Source organism: Amphiprion ocellaris, chromosome 18 (genome assembly GCF_022539595.1).
Source record: "Amphiprion ocellaris isolate individual 3 ecotype Okinawa chromosome 18, ASM2253959v1, whole genome shotgun sequence".
Classification (NCBI taxonomy): domain Eukaryota; kingdom Metazoa; phylum Chordata; class Actinopteri; family Pomacentridae; genus Amphiprion; species Amphiprion ocellaris.
The window spans coordinates 20,772,910-20,797,982 of NC_072783.1; the positions used below are offsets into that span (position 1 = coordinate 20,772,910).

General features: G+C 39.6%; 1 protein-coding gene across 1 annotated transcript in view; it reads right to left on the reverse strand.

The window, feature by feature from the left end:
* The window catches only part of antxr1c (ANTXR cell adhesion molecule 1c), a 40,881-nt gene that overhangs the window by 13,058 nt on the left and 2,750 nt on the right, over positions 1-25,073 (reverse strand). Inside the window, exons 2-12 of the mRNA XM_023262110.3 lie at positions 14,456-14,527; positions 12,396-12,467; positions 11,695-11,776; positions 11,519-11,549; positions 11,354-11,427; positions 11,148-11,216; positions 10,367-10,447; positions 9,271-9,331; positions 8,310-8,408; positions 7,856-7,925; positions 2,749-2,827 (exon numbers count right to left, since the gene is read on the reverse strand). Of these exons, the coding sequence (XP_023117878.2) occupies positions 2,749-2,827; positions 7,856-7,925; positions 8,310-8,408; positions 9,271-9,331; positions 10,367-10,447; positions 11,148-11,216; positions 11,354-11,427; positions 11,519-11,549; positions 11,695-11,776; positions 12,396-12,467; positions 14,456-14,527 (790 nt within the window). The remainder of the gene's footprint in view (positions 1-2,748; positions 2,828-7,855; positions 7,926-8,309; positions 8,409-9,270; positions 9,332-10,366; positions 10,448-11,147; positions 11,217-11,353; positions 11,428-11,518; positions 11,550-11,694; positions 11,777-12,395; positions 12,468-14,455; positions 14,528-25,073) is intronic.

Below are 25,073 nucleotides of genomic sequence, written 5' to 3' on the forward strand. Positions count from 1 at the left end.
CAGCAGTAGATGTAGGTCATATTAAAGGAGTAGTGGTGACAATAAGAAGTAGTGCAGTATGTGCAGCAATAATAACAGGGGTAACGGTGACAACCGTACAATCATACTGTAGTGGGATGATACATCTGAAGCAAGATTGAAGCCTTCAGACTGATTCTTTGTCAGCTCTGTCACTTCGATATTCCTGTTTTTTTTTTCTTGATGACAGTGGTTAATGTAAGTTGTGCGATCCCTGAATGAATCCGTCTGTTAACATTGCTCTCCTTAAGTGAGGCATTCGTCTGTGAGCCAAACATGGTTCCCATTACAGACCACAGATGAGGATCACATGTGGTGAAGACTTTCCCCTATCTATCTTGCGGAAAAGATGTGGGGGATTAATTTGGACTCAGCACTGGGGCGCTCTGCAGAGAGGACATCACTGGAACCAAATAACTATTTCTCAGAAAAAGTTATTATTCCTTTAACAACAGCTTAATCAGCTGACAAGTCTGGAAATTTGATGAGGCGATTGTTTAGCAGAGAATGCTGAAAATTTCAATAGTGACCACATCTGTATTTTGCTGCTTTTACACATGTGAAGTGTTTTCTCATGCAATCTGGCCATATTTTGTGGGCTAACTACAAAGGCTGAAACCCCTCAGTGTGGTACTTTGATAGAACTTGGGGAGGGGTCGCAAGGGGTTACTGGGTTTGCTTTCAATCTTGATTCACAGACTATAACTTGCAGGCTTCTCATTTCCAGTTGGTGACTTGTCATGCCTTCATAAGCCTGGTGTGACTTCAGTCTATATGGTTTAGTTTAGTGGCGAGAAGCAGCTAATTGCAATCGCATGTCTAACTGAGGTCTGTATATCATGACCCACAACACAGTAGTCTGAATTCACAATATCTCCGTGAATATGTCGTCACACGGACTGAGAGAGATCAGCTTCAAAGAGCGCATTTCTTTCTGGTTAGGTGGAAATGTGCCGTGGCTCTGCTCCATATGTTTCAACATACATCTTTTATTTTGTTAGATTGCTTTAAATTATCTTGAATTGCATCTTGGTTTATAGGGAGTGGAGCTCCGCCCTGCTTCCCACTGACAGTTCGACACATTCACACACCTACAAAAGATTAATAGTGTAAATAGCGGCGCCACCAGTCATGACTGTTACAGTATGCTTCTCTTTCACTTCTACAAAATGTTGAGATTGAAGAAGGAGCTCCACGGTCATGAACCTGCTTCTGTAACCTTCCATCTCCCCCTATTCCAGGGGGTTCAGAAGGTCTTTTATTAGGTGGACCGCTTCTACCAACCCCTGTGGTTTGGCTCCCCAAAAACAGGGAAAATAACAAAATTGAGACAGGGAAGATGAGAAAGATAAAGGAGTAAGGAACTCTCTGCAGAGAACAAAACAACAGACTTCTAGGCGGAATAAAGGAGGTTGCAGAGATGAAGAAGCATTGGAAAACACATACAAAACAAGAAGAAAGGGAAATTCTTTGACTATACAAAATACAAAATATACAATATCCTAAGAGTAAATTTCTGACTCTGACAGATGAAAAAAATCATTTATTTGACAGAAAGACAACCATTTAAAGATAAATTTACAATCCGCTCCAAAAGTACAACCTTTCTTTTTTATTGTTTCTACAGTATTTTTGCTTTAGGGTTTGTTGCATCTTTAAGAGAAACATTTTAAAAACAAAGCTTTGATTTAAGATACACTTATAAGAAGTATCTATACATGGTGTGTTAAAAAAAATCAGACTGTTCCTATAAAAAGCAAAAGTTTGCCCTCTATCTCCTTCAAGTAGTGACCTTGTTCAGCAATTCACCGCTCCCAGTGCTCCTGCCACATTTTAAACGCTCTCTGGAAGCCCTGCTCTATAAGTTCATCAAGCATCAACCATCTGCGATTCGATTCGATTCAATTTTATATATATAGCGCCAATTACATGTCATATTGTCTCAAGACGCTTTACAGAACCCATATGCCAGAACCCCCAGAGCAGCCCTAAGGCGACAGTGGCAAGAAAAAAACTCCCTTTTAACAGGAAAAAACCTTGAGCAGAACTCAGCGATGTACACTTGATCTCCTCTATGGTGTCCAAACAACAACCCCTCAGCTTGAATTACATTTATTCATAAGGAAGAAGTCAGAAAGAGCCAAATTTGGTAAGTACTGTGTTGGTGTGGCCAAAAAACACAGGTGGGTGAATGCTGTACTGATGGCGTATACCACAGTTTGGATCATTTGCACCGAATGTTCTCCCTTAGATGCCTCAAGACATTACATGAGGACAACACAGTCCAATCTCAGGGAACAAATTCACAGTGTGCAACCTTGTAAATGTTGAAGAAACCAGCGAGCATCCTCTTGATTGTGCTGATGACCTGATGACCTTTCTTCACTCTTGGAAACTGCAGGTCTTTCCACTGAAGCCTACTGTTTGGTCTCTGTGTAGCAGCTGCAGATCAAAATTTACTAATGATGATCCTCAACATGAAGGTTGGGTCTGTTTGACAGAATTCGATATTTGCTCTGTGTGCAAGTTTAGGGTCACTAAAAATAACACATGTGCACCTCCAGAGAGTACCTTAAAAGTGGCAGGAGCAATGGGAGCGGTGTACCACTGCACAGCAGCAGTGCTTCAAAAGTGATATGGGCCAGATTTCAATCAGGTGTGGTTTTTGCTTTTAAAAGGCGTAGACTACATTTGTTAATCACAAGTCCTACATATGAAACTTCCACTTACACACTCTGTGGTGGTGATGTGAACATTGCTGCTGATGAAGGACAAACCGTCATTCATGCTCACTTGGAGATAAATCACCCTGAAACAAAACAAAAGACACACACAAAGAGGACAGGACAAGTGAATATCTCAGTGTTTGGGTTCACACTGCGTGCATTTGAATCAGTTGATTTAGTCTGAAGCATTTTCCTTCTTCAGCTCAGTTTGTATGACCAGAGTGATGTCATTTGAACTTGAGTTCACACCAAATAATGCCACCAAACCGCCTGCAAACTGTGACATGGTTTGCTAGAAGTGAGAATGTAATTTAAACCAACACAAAACAACCACAAAACACAAGAGATTATGAGTGACATCCAGTGTGATGCTCACATCTCTCAGCTATTTCTTCTTAGCCTTCAAAAACTGGAGTCAGACTACTTCTGACTCTCTGCCAAACTCTCTAACCTGGCAGGAGGACATGTTACTGAAAACTACATCCAATAAATGAGCTCCTGGGTGAGTTGTGTGACTTTTGTTTACAAGCCCCATTTCACTTGTAACTGAGCAATCTAAACCCAAATGAACCAAATACCAAAGTTTTCCACAGTGAGTAAAAACAGGAAAAAAACAATCTGTAGGTGTTGCTGTGTGACCCAGCACTGCAGAGACAAAGAATTTGAACAAATGGAAATGGAAACAAAACAAAACTTGCCATTTTTTATGGTTTTGGGCAGGTTGTGTATTTTTCCAGGGAAAGACATCATTCTAATTCCACTCAGAGGAATGACAACAATCTGTGCAACTTGTCGTTTGATCTCTTCTTGGAGCTACAAAATAATTTTTTATGGAATATAAGTTACACTAAAAGTAAACATCCTGACGCTCATCAACAAGCTTATGTTACTACTCTGTTCAAACTTTATTTGTGTGTTGTCCTTGAATCTCCTAGCTTTCTAAGGTTTTTGTATCTGCAAAAGTCCCCCTCTGAGCAATGAAAAACAATTCTAAGAATCTCATGTGACCTCCAGTGACCTCATGGGAGTCTGCTGTTGTTCAGTTCTTAAAAAGGTGGATGAAAGGCATGCTTGGATGTGAATGAGGTCTGGCAGATGGAAAGCAGACGGTTTGACCGATAAACCTGTCTTTGCTTTGACTCACTGGCCTGTCTGGGTTTAGAAGAAGAGGGTAGAAAGAGGAGAGCTGGGTTAGTGGGTGAAGTTCATGATCAATAACATTCATACTATGCTGACAGCAGACATCTGGGCATGACGAATTTTAAAGCACCCCCTCCAGATTTAGGTTAGGGCCTAGGTTTAGACAAAAGCAGACACTATGGTATTAATAGCATCAATCATGCATTCCTAGCTGATCTCAATGGCAGACTGTGAATAGTAGCAACAGCACTGAAAAAAACTAACTGTTTTAGATTCCTTAATACCAGTAAAACTTTTCCAAGCACCACAGCTGACCTAAATATTGCTTTAGAATAGTTTGGGAAGGAACAAGATATTTTTCTAAATGGCAGATCATCTCTCAATACTTCTTCTTTTACTATCTGTTACACTCAAGGACATGTGTCACTACTGAAGATTTAATTATTTCTGTTTTTAGTAATTTCCTTAAACCAATGGGCACTCAACTTTTTAGGAAATGTTACTCAAACAAAAGTCAATAATGCATTTGTTGAGGACTGTTTTTAGTGTCCTCCTTCCTCTAGTGAGTATTTATGGCAGCAGACACTGAAAAATAAACAATGCCTGTTTGTTAAATGTGTACGAAGTGACTATGTTCATTGTAAAGAAGGAACATAATGCCAAGTCTGCTTCAAAATCCAAATAATGGACAATAAGCTTGCTCCAGTGGTTTGTATAGTCCGAAAGAAGAGTGACAAATATGATACTGAAAAAATGTAAAACACCCTGTTTAACTTGCTCCTCACAAAACTCACTAATCTTGTTCGGGTGTAAAATGCCCATGGCCTTGACTAATCTTATTTTTACAATGAATAAAAGATGAGGAAGAGCAGAAAAGGAGGAAGAAAATTCCACGAAGAGAAGGACGAGCCAGAGAAAACTGACCAGTGTGAATTTGAGGATGTGGATGAGAAACAAAGTAGTGGGGAGGAAATGTTAGTTGTCGAGCACAGCGGCAGACAGCTGCTAAGCAAGGAAATGAAACAGACAGGCCTGACAGTGCAAACACACACACACGCACACACACACACACACACACACACACACACACACACACACACACACACACACACACACACACACACGATCTCTAACAATGGTGAATGGCCAGAAAATAGACCAAAATGCAGCATGGCAATGTTAAAAAATAGGATTTTGAGTGAAGTCATTACAAAACCGTCATATGTGCTACTAAAAGTAAATCAGTTTCATCATTCTAATGACTCAAAAACTCACTTCATTAGTCTGTCTTTCAGTATACTTTAAAGCCTCTCCTAGTGGTTTTTCCACCCTGCCGAGAATCAGGCTGCATACAAACACACACGGCCACACACTTGAAAGACCAGGGTAGCTGCCACACGGCTTTGATCAGCCAAAACTGGACAAGGAGGTTGCTGAAAGAGTGTAAGACTGACAGGGGATGAAAGAAGGAGTTCATGAGTAACAGAGACAAATAAAAAACAGATATAGAGAGAGAGGTGAACAGACGGGCCGGCAGAAGAGGTGGTGGGTAGGAAAACAAACGGCACAGCGGTAAAAAGAAGCCACTGTGGCACCAAGAGTAAAGACAGAGGTGGAGAGAATGGAGAAACAATAATTAGGGGATTGGAGAGTCAGGAGGTAAAGTGGTTAATCATAAAGGGAGGGAAAGTTCACAAGGACTACGGTAAGAGCAGAAAAACATAAAAAGCTAGAAATGAACTCAGTTAGTGTGGTGTTTAACGGAAGCACAGGAACACCATGTACTTTTGATTTTACAATCCTTCTGCCAAGCTATCGATTTAGAGTCCAACCCATCAGTCCAGGTTGTTTAAATCTTTCCCCGCTGCAGTTAAAATCAAATTCTCTCTTTCCACACGACTGCCAGAGCAAATATTAGCGACAAATGTGATTTATAACTGCTATGGGAGAACAAAATTGAGGAATTTGTATTAAAATTAGAGGAGTACAATAACCCCTAAAAGGTCAATAAAGCATGTGAAGAGAGACTAACGTGGGCTGACAGGCCTCCTCCTCTCCTCTCTTTTTTGTCTCTGTGTATGTTTAAAGTCTTTACCACCATCAGCTTAACCTCATATTCTGTGGCCCGGTGTACTTTTCTTCCCATAAAGAGTTAGGTTAGAGAGGTTTGTGGATTGTTGATGTTGGAACATGGTCAGGCTCTAAAAAGAAAATGCAGCCAGCTGATGAGGAGCAATTCTGGCCACTGCGAGGGTTACACTGAAAATCTGTGCGACCGTGGTGTGGTGAAAGTTCAAGTACACTAACCTCAGTGGTCATAGCTTTCAAAGCTCATCACTGTCCTCGTAAACACCGACACAAACAGTCTATTTTTAATACATATCTTACTAACAGTGATCCTTCAAACAAATACATTGCACTCATAAGATCTTTTCCCATATATTTCAATATAGATATGAAATTCTAAAACAACACTAATGTGAGTGTTTAAAGTTAATAAAACACATAAAACTAAGAACAGCAGGAAACTACAACTCTCGACGAAGTTGGTGAAAGAAAACGGCAGGTTGGCGGACAGCTGAGCCCTATCTCAAGCTTTAAAATGGCTGACACTACCTGGCCATTAACTATGGCTGGAGTTATGACAGATCGTCCAAACAATTGATTGGCTGCAGAAGAAAAAAGAAATCTACTCATTATCTCTGAATTAAATCAGCCACAGTGCTATCTACCTACAAGCCTTTTTAGCCTACATGAATTACAAATAAACATAAAAAGCAGTATTTGCACCATATGAAATCATTTAAACCTGGTGACTTTATACTGAAATGCCTTGGAGCCAATCAGCATGCACCTGCCCTAATTCATATGATTTTCAAAAGCAGAACTCAACTCATGATCACAGCACAAGAACTAGCGAAGACTATACTGCAGGCAAGATGGCAAAACTCAGCCATACCAATGACTCTGACATGATGTCAGTTAGTTTTGAACAGCCGTCTGATCTAGGAGAATATGGTCAGATGATAGCATATCAACCGACCAATCAACTGGTCTACCTGGAGACTGTGGCCCTAACATTTTTATACATGTGAATCATCCACCAACCTTGACACACACATGATTAAAATCCCATCTCAAGCTAGATGGCAATACTTTGAAAGCATGTTAAGGTGCTGGCATCTGCAAACTTGTTACACATCATTGATATGTCATCATCCAACAAAGTTATACATTTGTTGCCAAAATGCAGTCTACTTTCTGTATAGTCCAAGCAGATTAACATCAGCTTCCATTTGAAATCATGTGTCTGGACAAACAACAGCAATAATTACTCTCTTTCACCCAGTTTTGGTTTCCATGGACTAATGAGGGAAATAATTAGCTGTGAACTGCTAGCTGGTTGCTGACTTTGTCTACAGGCACCATTCAGTGTGTATTTTGAGTCTTTCACAGAAAAAAGCTTGCTGTTGTCAGGGTAAATAACATTAACATTTTCTTCTTTGTCATTTGTCATTGACTGACTTGGCAGGTTGTCAGGGGAGTTCCATTAAATTTGTGAGTTCTTAGTCTTGACTTACAAATTTCTGTGTTAGTCACGACTGTTGTTCTCCCTTCTTGTTCTAATGTAAGACAGAAGTAGGACAAATGCATGAAGGATTTACCATTGCATGTGTTGGCACGACCACAGAGCCTCTTATATTTTGCTAGGCTATACTGGGATCTAGAAAAGAGGAATGTGGCCTCGGATAGGGATCGTAAAAAAGAGCTAATGTATGACAGGCTTCTTATAGCCTGTGCACATACACACGTGAACCCATGCGTTTCTTTGTGTTTGAGGCAAAGAACGTGACCTCAGGTGCACGTGGATGCCACTTTGTGTGAAATATGAGCACTTTCCCTTAAAAGGCATTTGAAAGATGATCTTTGAGCATAAAGGAAATCATGAAGTCATAAAAAAAGGCACTTACTTCCCAACTTCATCAATGACAGGAGCTGGACACAGTAGAAATGTGTTGTGTACATCTGCTGGCTTTACATCTAGGAAGCAAATGAAACATTTAGTTAAATACACATTCATCAGCTTGAACTAATTTGGGCACACACTGTAAACTATAGACACTATATCGGCAGGTACTGAAGTGTAGAACAAAGTTTTATCAATATAGACCTCAGTAGACTAATATTATACAGATGTTTTTAGGGCTGATGCAAAAAGCTCACATTTAGTTGTATCTTTAAATTTGACCACTTCTCTGTCACAAAGTTTGATGTATGATGTGTTTTCTTTATGTCAGGACCCACTTTCTCATTGCAAAAACATTGCAGTAATATCCATTGCAATACAGACAACTAAAAACTCTGTTACAAACTTGATTGGTGTACATTAAAAGGGAAGGACAACCAAAGTGTAGGTCCACTTACTGACTGTAACGGTGTCATTGACTTTGAAGCTGCAAAGCACCTGGTTGATGTTTCTTGCATGGAGAAATCCATTCCCTCTCACAACCACTTGAAAAGACTCTGGTTATACAAGACACATTGACATTTTTACATTTTTGACACACTGACAGTCATTGCCAAGAAAAATCACATCTGATACTCTATTAATTTATTGTACATGAAGATCTTTTTCCTGTTTAATATGGCACAGTTGCATCTCACAACGGGTGGTTCCATGGGCTGTCCTTGAACTCTGAATGACTCAAATAATTCTGTATATTTGTCTATGTGAAAACAATAACATCACTAAGATGATTAGTCTCCTAACGGATCACACCTCAGTGTGAAAACGTAGTGTATTAACTGCAGAAATGGCACAAAAATACAATAACAAACGAATCCAATAAAATAAAGGCCAATGAAAACTATTTGGTGTCCAGTGAAATAATTTCCCTCTTAAAGGGTGAAAGTAATTCACTGCTTCATAAAAGGGAAAAGCAGATGTGAAAAACAGTCACAGTCCTTCTACTTGTGCCAGAAACTTTTAATCAACCGCAACTTTTATCTGTTGTGTGTTGCTTTAACTGTCATAATCTTTCTCTTGGCAGGACACTAAAGGATACCGTCTCCTTAACATTTCAGCTGCAGCCAATCCCACCAATGCCACTCTCACATGGTCAATCTTTTTAATGAGGGCCTGTAGTACTATTCCCACTGCGGTCCCCTGTCCCGGTAGATTTCCTGCAAATGACCTGGATGCCCATATATCGTTACTCAGTCTGGGATTGTCATAATTCAGAGACGAGGACACCTGACACCCACTAATGAAATTAACACAGTCTGGGGAGTGATGAGGTGCTGGCATCTGTGCCGACGACTCATGAGACACCCAGTTTAATGTGTGTGAGTGTGTGATAGTGACTGTGTGTTTGTAGTTCCCCACCTCCTGCACACACACTGGAGGGCTCGGCTGCCAAAATTTCAATGCAGGATTTCTTGATGATCTGGAATAGAGAAGGCAGCAGTGATTTTTCTGTAGTGTTGATATACAATATTAATACTGGGCCGTTTGTCACAGCCTGGTTCATCAATCTTTATTAGCGTAAAAAGAGACAAGAGCGAAAACATCTAACTTTCTGTGTGTCTGTAAAACTGAATAATGTAATCCTTCATGTGTGTCTGGCCCTTAAAAGCTCATCAGTTATTCATAGAAGTTGACTGCTGGCTAAACTTTCCTCATGAACTCTCAAATCATAGCTTAGTGAAAGTAAGTAGGCACTGCAGGAATGTAAAGCACAGAATTTTTCCGCATTGGGAGCGACGCTAGGTATGTACAGAATTTAGAAAAGATATCGTTTGAAAATAAATCACCTAGAGACAACTCCTAAAATCTGCAAATGAAAGTCATTTCTGCTGGAAAAATCAGTCAAATCTACTATCACAGAAATAAGAAGCCTGCTTTTATTTACCGGTCTTTGGTATAAAGAATCCACTGTTTAAAACATAAAACACAATGAATTTAGACCAATAAATCCACCCGTATGTGCTGTGTGATAACAGAAAGCTCAACAGATTTATCAACTAACCATGGAGATCGAGTCTTTAGCAAACTGTTTTTTTGGGGACATGAGTTGAAGCGAGCTGCCCTGCCTGCACTGTACTCTGAATATACAGCTTCATGAAGCCAAGTACACATAAAGAGTTACAGTTCTGCCTGCTGCATGGCAAAAATAGTGAGCAGAGACTCAGTTGAAACTTTGAGTAGTCTGAGCTCCTTCTGAACTCTAGCATTGGACTAACTGCAACAAAAATGAAAGTAACATGATAATTGTATTCTTTTTACATTTACTGAGTGACTATTCTGTGATTTTGTGCTTTTAAGTGTTTTATAATATCAGTTCTTGGCTTTAAAGAAATGAAAATAAGGAAATTGTAATTGTGCTGATGTAGAACAAATTTAGGTCGAAAATGTAAATGTGGACGACTGAACCTCCTGTTTGTACAGGTTTGTTTCTCTGCAAAGAGAGGAGTTTATTTACCGAATCAATGACACCCCGGAGGGCATGGAAGCCTCCCAACACAGGAAACACGTGCTCAATGGTGTCTGCAATGGTGGCCAGCTGTAGTGGGAGAGAGGTACAGACAGAGGTGTGCAGGGAGGACAGAAGAGCATGACAATTAATGCTCAGAATAATCAAAAGTGACCAAGCAGCCATGGTTTCATCTTGTGTTGAAGACTCAATAACTGGAACTCTTCACAGATGACATTTGAGATTTTTTAACAAGAGTAAATTTGACCTCAAATGTGCTGCCGTGACGCATTTTCAGACATTTAGATGGTAACAACTTTACAGAGGGTAAGAGCTGTACATGAGGGAATCCAGTTCTCAGCAATTACCGCATATTATCCACAATCAGCTAATGGATCTATTTACAATCAGTCAAATGTCCGCTTACAGAACATTCGTCACTTTAAACACAGGAATCACCACATGCTGTTGCTAATTTCCAAGTATTACTCAAGTTACAGACGTCTTCCTGCTCCAATCTCGTGTCGGCCACAGGTTTGGCCTGAGAGGCAGCTCAGGGTTTAAAATCACTTGGGTTGGTTTACAAATTGTACACAGGTCCCTTAATACACAGTGGTAACAGCATTTCTGATGTAGCCTCATCTCTGAAATACTGAGCACATGTGGTACAGTACATCTAACGTATGATAAATGGTTTCACAGATCGTTAAAATGATGTTCCGATATCAAACCAGATATCTAACATTTGGGGGATGTACATTAAAAAGTGCCATATGCTGCACAGTTTTACCTGTGTCTCATTGAAGTCTTTGACACCAACACAGTACACAATAGCTCCAAGAGATCTGGCTTCCTCTGCCTGTTCGAAGACGAGCAAAAAGCTGAGTGAGTTCCAGAAAACTGGCAATCAAACAAAGAGAGCATTCCTGCCTCCAGATGTTACTTGAGCTTGAACAGAAGCCATTTGGGAAATCAGCCTCAGTGTGGATTTGTTACCTGTTGCTGTGCATTGACTAGCTGATGCTCCTGCAGCTCTCCATCTGTCAGTGCAATGATCACGCTGGCTGTGCCTGGAAAACAGATATGGCTGTGCTCTAACTTCAACATACAACTTAGCCTGACATTTTTTTTTTCTCAATGAATGATTTATTAGGCGCTTACCAAAGTTCTCCTTGCGTATCTGTTCATTAGCCTTTAAATAAAAAGACATGTTTATTGTCAAGAGGTCAGGAAATAGTAAAGTTTAGATTCAAACAGGAAATAAAATGAACTTCGAGTGACTTAATAGATTAATCTGCCATTTTAAAAAACTATAACGCAATAAAATAAAGGCTTACACTCTGCAATCCAAGGTGCATAAACGTGTCTCCACCTGGGATCTCTCTTTTCAGAGCGTTCAGACCTTTTCTGATGTTCACTCTGCACACAGGATAAAGGTAAAGAGTTGTTTTGATGAGAACCTCCATTGTATTCTGCTTCTACTCTGTTACATTTCATAGACAAATGTGGTACTTTGTATTCCGCTACATTTATTTTCGAAGTTCAGTTACTTACCACATTACAGATTTTACAAAAAAATATGCGACAGACATGTGACTCCCAACATTTTTGGTTTGTTACGGACAAAAGCAGTCTGGTTGGAGTACATTCACATAAATTTTTATACGTAAAACAAATCTGAATACTTTCTCCACCACTGACAGGTACCTCTGGTTTGCACCGAAGTGGTTAACAGAGGAAACATAGCTCTGTTACACAATGATAGTTATTCTCCAACAACAGTTATATTGTGACATGGTCCCAGTTTCAGCTTCATGTCAGTTCAAAGAGCATCTGCTTTCACTCTGGTCCAGTGGTTTAAGTTCACTTTGCAGCTCATTGTTTCTGTTGTGTATGTACATGCTAGAATAAAACATTTATACAGTATAAAACACAAAGTCAGCTTATGTTGGTCAATTGCTGTTACTAAATTACATTAAAGGGTTGTGTTAAATAATTACACTACTTGACACATTCTATAAGACACAACTTAATTCACCTGTTTTCTGTCAGTTTCATGATGGTGGATGATCTGGAGGAGAACGTTATGAAGGACATCCTCAGCATGGGACTGGAACAAGTAAAAAGAAAATGAAACATCCTCATGCGCAATATTTAGCAGCCCATTTCACAGAGTAACCAATAAATGATGTTAAAAGCCAAGGACTAATATTTACTGTCAGATGTAATTCAACATGTGGCTGTTGGCTTGTGGGTCCCCACTGTGCACAACATGTAGTAATACAAGCATTTCAGCATCATCTGAGATTATTCATAAACATTTTACTTAATGCTTAGTTACAGTAATAAAACACAAACAGCACCTTGTTTTCATCACGTTTTACTTTTTAGCACAACTCCTTTCATTTAGACAGCGGATATCTCATTGGAGAAAAACAGCTTCATTTCTTATGAGGTCACTCCAGCAGTCTGTGAACGACTGATTTGCTGATTCGAGCACAGCCCAACACCGAGTGACAAAGTATGCCGGATTTAAACCCCCTGTGCGTAACAGCGACATAAGCGCTGATGTTGGGACTGCGTCAATGATTCCTCAGATGTGGAAACATTTGTTATTTTCATTTATTGTTGAATTCTATTTAGAGAGGAAATACACACATTCTTTACTATTTGAAGTGAAACGTGTTTGTGAGAGACCATAAGCTATGGTTGATTTGTGCTGTTTAAAACGTTCTCATGGCTATGTAGCACTTTGATGCAGCTTTGCTATGGCTGGGCCCCAAAGCTCTAGGTGTTGTTGTGGCCTTCAGGCGGTACGGACAAAACAAATCCACCCACCAGCTGAAGGACAAGTGTGACCAGTCGTTGAAATCATATTTTATTCCACACATACATTTCTGGTGCTGCACTGCATTAAAATGTGGGTCAGATTTTGGCAATGAGATGTTTCAGATATCTCTGTTATATCTACAGCATCTTAATTAGCTTTTCTGATAGCGGACAGTTGCAAGATGCCACACTGGGTGACTATCACCGATCTGACATCATACAACGTTGATAAATAAAAGCAGTCGGTAGTCCTGTCACAGTTATGACATAATCATCTGATTGCAACTATTTGAGCTGACCACGATTATTTATTCATGATTATTTTTCATAATCATGAGAATTGTTTCCATTTCTCTATATAAACAGCTTAATAAAAGAAATGCCAAATTCTGACCACAATTTCCTTGGTGTTTTATATCATTTGCACCATTTCTGCTGCTATTTTTATTTGTTTATTTCATGGGACTTAACTTCTAATCTCTGACTGTCTACTGATATTAACGTCATGGTTTTAGTTGTAAAGTCAAACACCACAGTACTGCAGTGAGCACATTTGTATTTTAAGCAAAATAGAAAAGAAGATGCAACAACTTGGAGGATGAGATTTGTTGGATTTGCCACAAAAAGGTAGTAAAATCAGAAATGATATGTCAACTGAGCAGCCTTGGTGGAGTACTGCGCTCTATTAGTGCTTTTGTAGTTATTTTTGTGACGATTAATTGTCAACTAAAATTCAATGGTCGTGACAGGTTATGTGATCAGAGTGCACTCCTACTTTTATTAAGTATGAGCAGAATTAAAAACAGGAACTCAATAGAGCTTTTTATTGCCCAACCTTATTATAAAAATGTATCAAGTGACATTTGGAGAAAAAGCTATCTGGAATCGTACACTTCAGAGAAGCTATAAAACCAGGCTGGTCACGTACAAAAGACCTTCCAGCCTGTAGTCAGTGATGGTAACCCCACAGACATCAGTCCAGCTACTGCAAGGACTGAATCATCAGCAGGGATACTGAATGACTTAGCATATGGCCGGTTGTAGCTGCTCCGACAGATTATATTTTACTTTACCAGGCTAACTGCTGCGTAAAGTGTGCGTTTCTCTTTAGTGATCTATATGTCGTGGCTCCAGGAAGTTGAATACGAGGCGACAAGGCCGCTTGGAGACTTACAATCTAGTTTCCAAATGTTCAGATGTCACAGTTCACCTTTGCAACTCCTCTTTTTTACTTACTGTTTATATACATGGTTATGACGTGTCTCTTACCTTTTGAATTTCTCGGCTAAATTCTCCACAAAGTAGTAGATTTCATCCCAGTGATCCTTCACACTGCCAGATCTAAGAGACAGAAAGAGAAAGAACCAAAAAAAACCATCAAGAAAATCATCTAACTTTGAAAACACTATAGATAATGCTGCAAAACAGCCATTAAGAATGTACATTTTTAATAGGAGGAAGCTTTTTTATGACACTGCTATAAAAGCAGCACAGGTAGTCTTAATTCATGGCTGTAATTACCAAGCATGGTTGGACAATATACAGCATAAATGAGAGTAAAAGTCATAAAATATAATTTCTATGTGCCTTTGAGTTACAAATGATTTGTTCAGGAAGAACTCAAACAAAATACCGAGGTTTAAGCCATCCATCAGGCACACGCAAACCTCCATATGGTAGAGCATTCACAACAGGAAAAATACAGCTTTGCAAGCCAAAAACGACAGGGGGTCGAATCATTAGCTCCACAACACAAAGAACAAGCTGTATGTGCACTAGGCAAAACATGACTGTTTCACTTGTTACATAAACTTTACTGTCTGTCATATTTATTTGCAACAAAAACATTGTTTTTTGTTCAATACAAAACATATTACTTTTAGTCCTCAGTTGCTATTGATAGCTAGCATCCATTTTTTTCTACAGTTGAAAAATTACTTACTACATCATGTATCTGTTACTAAACCTTGATTGAAAGAATATTAAACTTCATCTTTTTTAAGAATATGGATTTCCTGTTAATGTAACACAAACACTACTTGGGGAGTCACTTAAAACAATTAGCCTGCTCTGAACATTAGGGGCTGGTAAGTGTACTGGTGAGATAAAAGCAGAGTCTGGAGGATAATTTAGCACCCTCCCATATCCTGAACAAGGCCCTGAAGGCTGAGGAAATAGGCCCTGCTCTCCCCTGGGAAACCTCCATAAAACTGGACTTTTGTAAAATAACTACCTATGCAGCTACCTTCATTTCCTCTGGCCAGACTGTGTGTCTGTGTGTGCGTATTTGTGGCAATTTTATTAAGTGTGAGCATTAAGGGCGAGGGCTGCAGCCATAACAAGACCAGTCAACAGGTCATCCATTAGCTAATGAACAAACTGCAGAGATGACACTCAGGAAATGAGCTAATTGACTGTGGTAAACCCGGAGGCTTGTTTAGAGGATGAAGCTTACTTAGAATAAAGCACAAGGCTGACTCAGTGTTATTCTAGGTGCTGACTAACTGATGTAACGGCATTAGACGAGCTGGAAGTCGCCAGAATTGGTGTGTTGCTCTTTTTTCTGTATGGGGCAGAAGGTCAACATGAATTTGTGTCTACAGGGATTAGCTGGATTTCAACTTTTTTAACATGCAGTCTGCTGAGTAATCCAAAATAGAACAAATTCAATAATCAGCCAAACACAGAGGCATGTCATGTCTTTAAATGGTAGGTGTGTCAGTGGGATGAGAGAAAACGGGAACTAGACTAAACACTGACTCTGTTATCCCACTCTACCTTTTGTTATTAGTTCCCAGCACACTAAAGGTCCAAAAATCTGTCGGAGAATCACTTGCAGACACAACAAACAGAAAGAACTGTTCGTGCATGGGGGCTTTTCCTGCTTTGAACTGATGAGAAAATATTTATCTTTGTTTTCCATGCAATGTGTATCTATTAGGTGGATACTTAAGTACACAGGAACAAACAAAGGCTTTCTCAAGTTTCTTTGGAAAACAGCTCCAGTCACAGGGCCAGAAGTTGAAATGGAAATAAATTGTGACTAATGATATTTGTCTGCAATTGAGTGTCACAGATGTTATACCCCCTGGTGTTTTTGTGTCATAGCTTGGAACTGGAGGAGTAATTTTTTTGGCCTGGCTTGGGGAAACACACAGCCAGGGAATACCAGGGGAGTTTCCCCATCATGCCTCAGTAATTCAAGGCTCTTTATCCTGCCAAACCCGACTCTGGATCTGTGCTAAATGCTCTGTCTGGTAGATGCTGTTTTGGATCCTTGTACACCCCAATGTTCTACTTTTAAGAGGCAGTAGGGCAGCTTTTTCCTGCCCATATAACATATTCAGGAAGTTAATACAGTTGTTCATCACTGATTATTTTTGCATATGCTGAGATATCTCACTTCCAAATGTTTTACCAAGCTGTCCAGCTACAGTATGGCCATTTCACTTAGAATCAGCATGAGTAACAGTAGCTTCAATAACCACTGACTGTACAGAAAGATGGAGGAACCTTCAGTGACGTCACAGACAGGTGTCCTGAACAGCGGTTTTGAAGCTCAAACCTTGGTGTCTGAGTTTGCATAGCTAATCCAAAAATGAGCAAACAGGTGAAGCGAGAGTGGAGCTGAAGTGAGCCACGGACGGTCCTATGACAGCAGCCAGCTGTCACTCGAGCCCTGAACTGTATATAACTTTAAGCCTGAATACAATTTAAACAGGTGAGTTATATGAAAGTTCACTGTGCAAACAGTTGTCTGTCTGGGAAAATTCACTATGGAGGCTGAAACCATATTTGTACCACGTTGTAAACATGATGTAGTTGGATATTTTAACATAGGGATCTGAGAGGATTGACTCACTTTTGAAACCAGCCTCAAGTGACCATTTGAAAAACTGCAGTTTTTGCCCCTTGTGCACAGACTTCATTTTTCATAGTAACACTAACAGCTGTGACATAGCTCATAGCCAAACTTCATCAACAAAAAATCCACAGAAAACAGATTGATTACTGAGAAAAAGGCGAGCCACTATAAAAAGGAAGACAAAATCTTGCAGAAATGAGGAGACCACTGCACTAACACTGCCAAAGGATCAGGTTTGGGTTCCCATGGGCCACCCATGCTGGAAACATGTACTCAAAATATAATAAAATCATTCACCATAACATATACATATTATGTAAGTTTCAGTGATTTCACTCATTTAATGTGAACAGTTATAAATACTGGTTTACTAAAAATCCAGTCTAAGCATTTTCTTTGTGCTGTTACTGTTCTGATGACATGACCTGTTCCCCCACATCAAGGCGTACATTTGTGAGGCTGACTGAGCAAAGAAAGAGGACAAGACCTTACAAGTTAAACAAAATTCTCCCAAAATCAAAAAAAAAAAAAAAAAAGCTTGAGGTAGAGGAAGAGAGAGTTCAGTTCAACAAAATGTGCAGCGCTAACAGAAATACTCACAAAAGGATTGGACACACACACACACACACACACACACACACACACACACACACACACACACACACACACACACAGCCTCTGACCTAAAGGAACAGCAGCAGCCAGATTCTTGTGTAGATTGTTCCATTATAGCAACAGAGGAGGGAAAAAAGAATGTAAAATCTGGTGTAGTCTGCAGCTAATAGTCATGTCGAGGCGTGCGGGTCATTTTTGAGTATTTATTTAAACATGAGGGTGAATCTGAGGACTCCCACCTTTGGTTTTCAGCTGCTTATCTTTATTTCTGAACCACAGTGGCTCTTGTTTGCCTTGGAACAGTTTGATTGTCTGAGGTGGCTGTAGTCGTGGGATCGAGGCCTAGCTTGCAGTTTCACTCACCTGTCCAAACAGTGTTGGGAGAGGAAGTGGGCCATTTTATTCTATGAGTCTTGATGAAACCATTTTATGCGGTGCCTTATTCCCCCCACAATCCCTTGATCTAATTTTAATGACCTGAGTTGAGCCCTGGAGTTCAGCGGTTTGGGGTTTGGACTTAGAAAATAAAGGTTTTGAGAGGTGAGGGGCGTCACAATTTGCCGACAAAGTGATCAAGTCCAACAGCAGCGTGGAGTTATGTCATAGCAAATCGTCAAAGCCCAGCAACAGTGTTTTCTCGATTGGAACAGGATGAAAACCATGTGTCTGCTCTTATGCCTTTTGAGAGCTGAGAAAAAAAAGAAACAAAAGAAAAGGAAAGATGAAGAGCCTTATCAGAGAGATCACGGTAAATTTAACTGTGGGAGTGAGATAATGTGAAAAATCTGTTGGCTCAGTGGTGAACGTGTATACCAGAGGAAACATGCGATGAAAACTTCAACTGTAGGGCCAAGTTTCTCTCTGACCCGCTTGAGTCTGTTTCAGAAATATGGCCACCAGACAACCACAGCAACAAGTAAACAACTGATTAAATCACTCTCTGGTTAATGTATCCTTATTCGTACAAAGACCATAGACCTTGATCAGCTTTACTGTTAATTGTTGCCAAATGGGTAGTGTTCAACTGCTAGATTTTGAATTAGCCCATTAAAATTGACAACTTATAGTTCTTTTAAAATAAGAGCAAGCGGAGAAAAAAGAAACATAACCAAGCCAATGATTCACTCCAAGAATAGACGAATTATAGACAATAAGAGTCTACTCTTTCCATCTAAAATTAACAGAAAAATATAGTGGAGACAAAGCAATGAATTACATAACACATAATTTAGAATTACAGCATGCTGATGAATATACTATACATAAATCAGGATGAGGACAAGCAAAATATGCAGAGATTAGTCATATTGCCAGTTCTGGGTTTGTTCAAAACAAATTCATAATGAAATACAAAGGAAAAACTAATGTTACTGAGTAATATATGTGTCATGTTCCAAGTCTGAAAAGCTTCCACTGAAAGGGCTGCCTGCCAAAATAGCTGTTCCTACGCAAGATCATAACATCTTTTATGATCAGTCATGTATGATATTAATAAAGCATTGTGAAATTTAATACGATTTTCTCAGCCAAAAATGTCTCTGACATGTCACAGTGTTTAGGTTGTATGATCCAATAAAGGCCACATTCCGGTTGTAGGAGTTGTACTGTAGTTCTCTTTTTTCTAATAACTATCCATAGAAACATAGAATATAAACGAGGAAGTTGAAAAATGGGCCGTGTAGAAACTTTGTCCAACCTCAAGTGAGACCTCTTGGTGAAATCCTTAAATTTCCATCGGAGTCTACATTACGTTTCCCAGTTAATGGCGTAAATGGAGTATTCTAATGTGTTTAAGTGGCAAAAATATTCTTTATTAAGACAATAAAAGACCTATGTGGATATATTTTAAGGATGCTTGATTGCAAGCCACTCAACGCTGATGTTGCTGCTTGCTTGATTTACTTTGGTTATACCCAGTAAGTCTAGTATTTTATTTTTTCATGTTCTTAAATGTACCTTTGGATATGTGTGATATCACAGATACCATTTTGGTGTTTTCTACAGTCTGAGGTTACAATTACTTTTAAACCTGGGTATCTTAAATTATATAGACTTGGAGTGCTTAATTCTCTCCGTTGTTGCTGCATCATATACATGTAACATTTGAGGGATCAACTGTCTGTTTCCAAATAGCCGTGGGCATAGAGGGAGGTATTATGCATCATTACTGTTCAGCGAAGCTAAATGGACCGAGTGAAGAGGAGACAGGGATTCTCTGGATGTCCCCCATGGGTCCAAGAAGACCTGAAGGATAAAAATATCTTCAACAATGTCCTTTTCTGCTGACTGGGTGAGATTGAATTGGCTGGATCTGCAAAAAATGAATCATACAATGTGTGTGTGTGTGTGTGCGTGGGAGTGTGTTTAGTGTGTTTAAGTAAAAAGTTCAGCTGGAGGAGGGAAAGCGGTTTGACAGACAGGGAGTCAGAAAAGAGTGTGGCAGAGACAGAACAAGAAAAAACTGTGTAAAGAAATAGCAACAGCAGCATGAAGAATAAAAGAAAACAAAGAAGCACATTTAAAACAACAGATGTTGACCCAAAGTACATAAATCAATGAAGCTGAATCCATTTTAAAAGATTGTGTTGTAAGGTTGGGGTTGTATGTATTTGCAGAAAACTTAGAAAAGACCTCCTATATATGTACGCAGTGCAGTTTTCCAAGTGGACTCCCATGGACTAGAAAAGTAGTATAATAAATACGTAGGTGGTGGTGCGTATGTATTTGAGTGATTGAATTATGGTTGAATTGGTACTGACGTAAAGTTGCACTCTGAACAAAATACCAGCATGTCAACATGTTCATAATCACAATGTTAATATTCTGCAGGTAATATGTTGTGTTACATGTAAGACTGCTAACATTTGCTATTTCTTACAGAATAGCTTAGCTGTTGAACTATGACTGAAAAGTTTTAGTCTATGGAAACTAAGGGATCAATGCCAGGAAGAGCTGAGAATACGTGTCCACACTTCTAAAACACAGCTGTGAGGCTAGCACAATGGTTAGCTGCGATGTAAGAAAGTGGTTTGCTATGAGTGGGATAAAACAAACCCACCACTGCGACCCTTTAAACATTAATTCGGTTAGCACTGTAGCTTTCAAAGCACATTGTAGGAAAAATACCACTTTGAAGCTGCTGTAATCAATATTTTTTTTTTACTGAAATGGGTCAGATGTTTAAAAGCAACTGAAAGATGTTGTTTGTAGTCAGAAACCCCCATATACTTAGCACCCAGCTCTGCAGTTTGCATCAGCTCTGTTGAGGGTTTCACCATCTTTTAGCACGTTTTACAGTCTGCAACTTTAATGTTCTGGTTCAGTCTAATTGCTCTCATCAGCCTCGTTTCCAGCGGCAGCAGGCAGCTGTTTTCAGTGGAAAAAAGCGATAAGCCCACTATACAGAACATTTCCAGCACCAAACGACAGAAAAATATTTAGTGACTAGCTGAACTAATAAAACATCCAGCAGCTCTGGAGCTGGTAGAAACATAAACAGGCTGAAACAGTTGATTGACTATTGGAATCACATACATCAGCTGGAAACACAACTCCAGAGGAATGCTGCTGTGAAGGCTGGGTGTAAATAGGCAACTTCTGGCTACAGCTGATATCGGTTTAAGGTCATAATCTGTCATTGTTGTGTTTACTGGTTGTTCCTCTACCTTAAAGTGACCCAACATATTAATTAAAATTACTTGAAGGTGTCTCCAAAGGAAGAACCAGTTAATGTTTAAAATAAGTTTTGGATGTCAGAAAATTGTCAGCTATGTCTGCAGTCCTGTGAGGACATAAGAGCTGAAACATGTTTAATACTAAACCTTTCTAAACTACCTTGTGAGTAACTATATTTCTTTTTTAATTTCCCAGCTATGTCCCCCGTTAACTACCCAACAGGCACTTTTCTCCCTGAGGGCAACAAGCTGACCTCATGTGGGAAAAAGCTCCATCAGTCTCAAGGCTTAGTGGCTCAGCGTCGTTCTCACGGTTCAAAGTGTCGAAGAAGGAAAAGTTTAAAAAAAAAAAAAAATCCCAACTCCACTGTGGAGTCTTCCATTCCAGCTGGGCCTAGCCACACCACCCCAGCCTGCAGCCAATGATGGTGCTCCAATTTAACTGAGTGGGCACAAGGATTTGTTTGTTTAAAACCGCTAACCTACTTTTACAGCCATTGCAGAAGTCAAAGTCTTTACTGCGTGATTGCTGAGCTAATGCTGTACGTCTATTCCAAAACCGAGAGGAATTGTTTGGAAAAAACTATTAGATAACTAGCTGGTGGAGAAGCATCTCAGATGTATGTCCAAAAACACATATTTGTCTTTTTTCAGTCTTTACCTGACCAGATAAAATGTACTTTGCACTTTTTCTGGAACTGAGGCAGAGTCGTGCATCAAATCTCAGCAGGTATGCATTCGCGTTAGAATGACATTTGTCTACTTTGATAAGCTTTTGTTTTTGTCCCTCAGTTCTTCAAAGACTGACAGCATGCTATCATTTCACAAGACATTTCTTCCTGCTGTAAACACCAAAGCACCGTGCTGTGCGAGACCAGAGGACGAAACACAGAGCGGGTGTCATTCCACAGCTAGAACGTATTCAGACATATCAGAAGAATTTACAGACTCCAGCTGCAGTTTGGGTTTTCCGCTGACTTGCCTGGTTTCAGGCAGCATGACCTAACGCCCAGCCGGAGCGCTAACTCGTGACTACATCAACAACAACAGTTTGCAAAAACAACGACAAGACAGAGATGGCTGAGGTTTGGATCAAATCGATTAGAGATAAATGCTGATTATTAATAGCATCAGTTAACTGTTGGAAGTATGAATAATGTATTTCCACAATTTTAAACAATAAAAACACACTAATACCGTGTCAGATTAGCAAGAAGACATAATGAAGAGGTAATGGGACGGAAAGAGAGATAAATGGAAAGAAGCTGTGGAAAAGAAAGGCTGAAAGCAAAGACAGATTGGAAAGGCAAGAAACAAGATTGTGAGACAGCATACTGTACCTCTGTTTGAAAACTTTCTGATCTTCCAGTGACATTTGTGTTATATAGTACTACTACAATGGTAAGTGTTTTACTTGCCCATAACTTACGTCATAGCAAGATTGTGGAATGACCATGTGCAACCATGCCATATGCTCCATGCCAAATCAACAAAAACAAAGATAATGAAATGCAGATTTCATTAAGGGGTGAATATTAGCATTTGGCCTATAGGTGAAATTCTTTGTCTGCCATATGAACACACCCAAAACCATTCCTCTGGCAATGTATTCCATATAAAACAGCAAGCTGTGGCCCGCCCGCTCTGAATCAGCAAATATACAGCCTAATATGCACACACAGGACCTAAAGGTACACAGCAAATGATGCAGAACTTAAAGGCTTATGGTTTCATGATCTGACAGTTAAATTGACAAACTAGCAAATTCTAAAATATATTACAAGCATATTATGGCAAAGCCCTCAAATTATGTAGTCATCTTGTTGAAGTTCTGGGAAGGAGACCATCAGCCACTGGATGGTAAATGTTTTATTGTATGTATGTTTGTAGCCAAGCTGGCAGTGCTGCTTTCCTAATGCTGGTGTCTTTGTCAGTCCACCGCTTTGGTCCAAACCAAATGTGACAAGTATTGCATCGACTGCTGTTAAACTTTATACAGTCATCCATAGTTCCAAGCCTAATGACTTTTAAAAGGTTTATCTCAAACACTTGCATGATTTGCTTTGAAGATGCCCTGACTTTTCCTCTAATGAAATCGCCAGGACATGTTTTTAATTTCCCCATTACTTGTGTTTAGTGCTGCTTTATGCTAGCATTCTAATACACTGAACTAAGAGGGTTGGTACAGTAAACATACAAGCTAACATAAAATATTAGCTGTCACTGGGAGCATAGTGGCATGCAGATGTTAGCATTTTAGGCACCAGTGTGTCTACGTGCAGCCTCACAGAGCTGCTAGCACGTCTGTAGACTCTTAGTCTTTTTTCTGTGTGACTTTATTTAGGTTACAGTAGCGCAGAGATCAGTTAATTGCGGTGGTATGTCTACTTGCGAACCATATACCATACACCACAACAAAGGGATATGATGTCACACTATTAACTGCGGGTGGCGGGGTGTGTCTACAGGACGTATGTTCACAGATTTTATTGAATTAAAACATCATTTTTTTAAACTTTTATTAGCCAAGGGAGTTGTTCGTGTTTTTTCAATCAGCCCACTGTATTCATTATGTTTCATTTGGAGACCCTCTGTGTTATACATGGAGTCATTTTATGCCCGTTTTTGCTCTTACTATACCTGGGCATCATATATGTATAGTATGTGTGTGTATTCAATTTACTCCAGCATCTGCATCCTATTAGATATTACTGCCTGTGTGCTAAAGTTGCTGTGGGTAACCTGTGTGCTGCTGTTGCATTTATTTGATTTCTACCTTTAAGGCCTGTGACAGGATGTTGTGCTGCTGCCCTTCATCCCTTTGGGTCTTGTAACAACCCTACTTTTCTTTAGGATATTGTATAAAGCTCTGCAGGGCACACAGAATTAGAAGACAATGTGTCTCACCAAGGCCCACATTTTCCAGACTCGGTCCCAAATTCCACATTACAGCCATTCGCCACCCTTTCTGCCCTTCAGACTGCAGTCACCCTTATGTCTGAACAAGCACAGTCCTGCATGTTTGAGCCATGACATGACATCATCTTCCCAAGTCTGCAATAAATGCTTTTGGAGTCAACTTTATGACCCAGCAAGGCAGTATCTTCCTTCATTACTAATATGTGACCCTTTTATCCACCAACAACACTCATTTTCTATCCAGCAGACCCATCCTAATCCAATCAACCCTTAAACCATGGTTCTAAAAATTGTCTGCCAGACCTGTCTGTATTCACTGCAGTTCACTTATGTCTCTGAGGGTTCAAAGCCAGTGTTTTCAGTGTCTGTCAGTAGGTTGTTCTGTCCACCACTGTAATCCAGACTGAAATACTGTATCTCAGCAAAACTAAGGACAGCTGTATATTGTGTTCAGTGCTAATTAGAAAACTAGAAAGCTAACACATGGGGAGAAATCATGGTGGGGATTATACTGTTATGTTTGCACTGTTACTGTGACATTTAAGTCAAGGCACTCCTGTGCTTCAGTGAAGTCTCACAGAGCTGCTAGCATGGCTTGAAGCTTTAGGTTTGGTCTTTAAAAACTGACAAAAGGTTCAAAATTCTTTAGTGCAATAAATTAAAATAAATAAACTATTCAAGGTTGCACACAATTCTGGACTCATGTTGTTTCAGATTTTAGGATGCAGAAATCTTTGCAGTACTTCTTTGTGTATTCAAAGAAGGTCTGTAAGCACTATAGTGGCCTGCATCCCCTCAAAACGCTCTTTACATC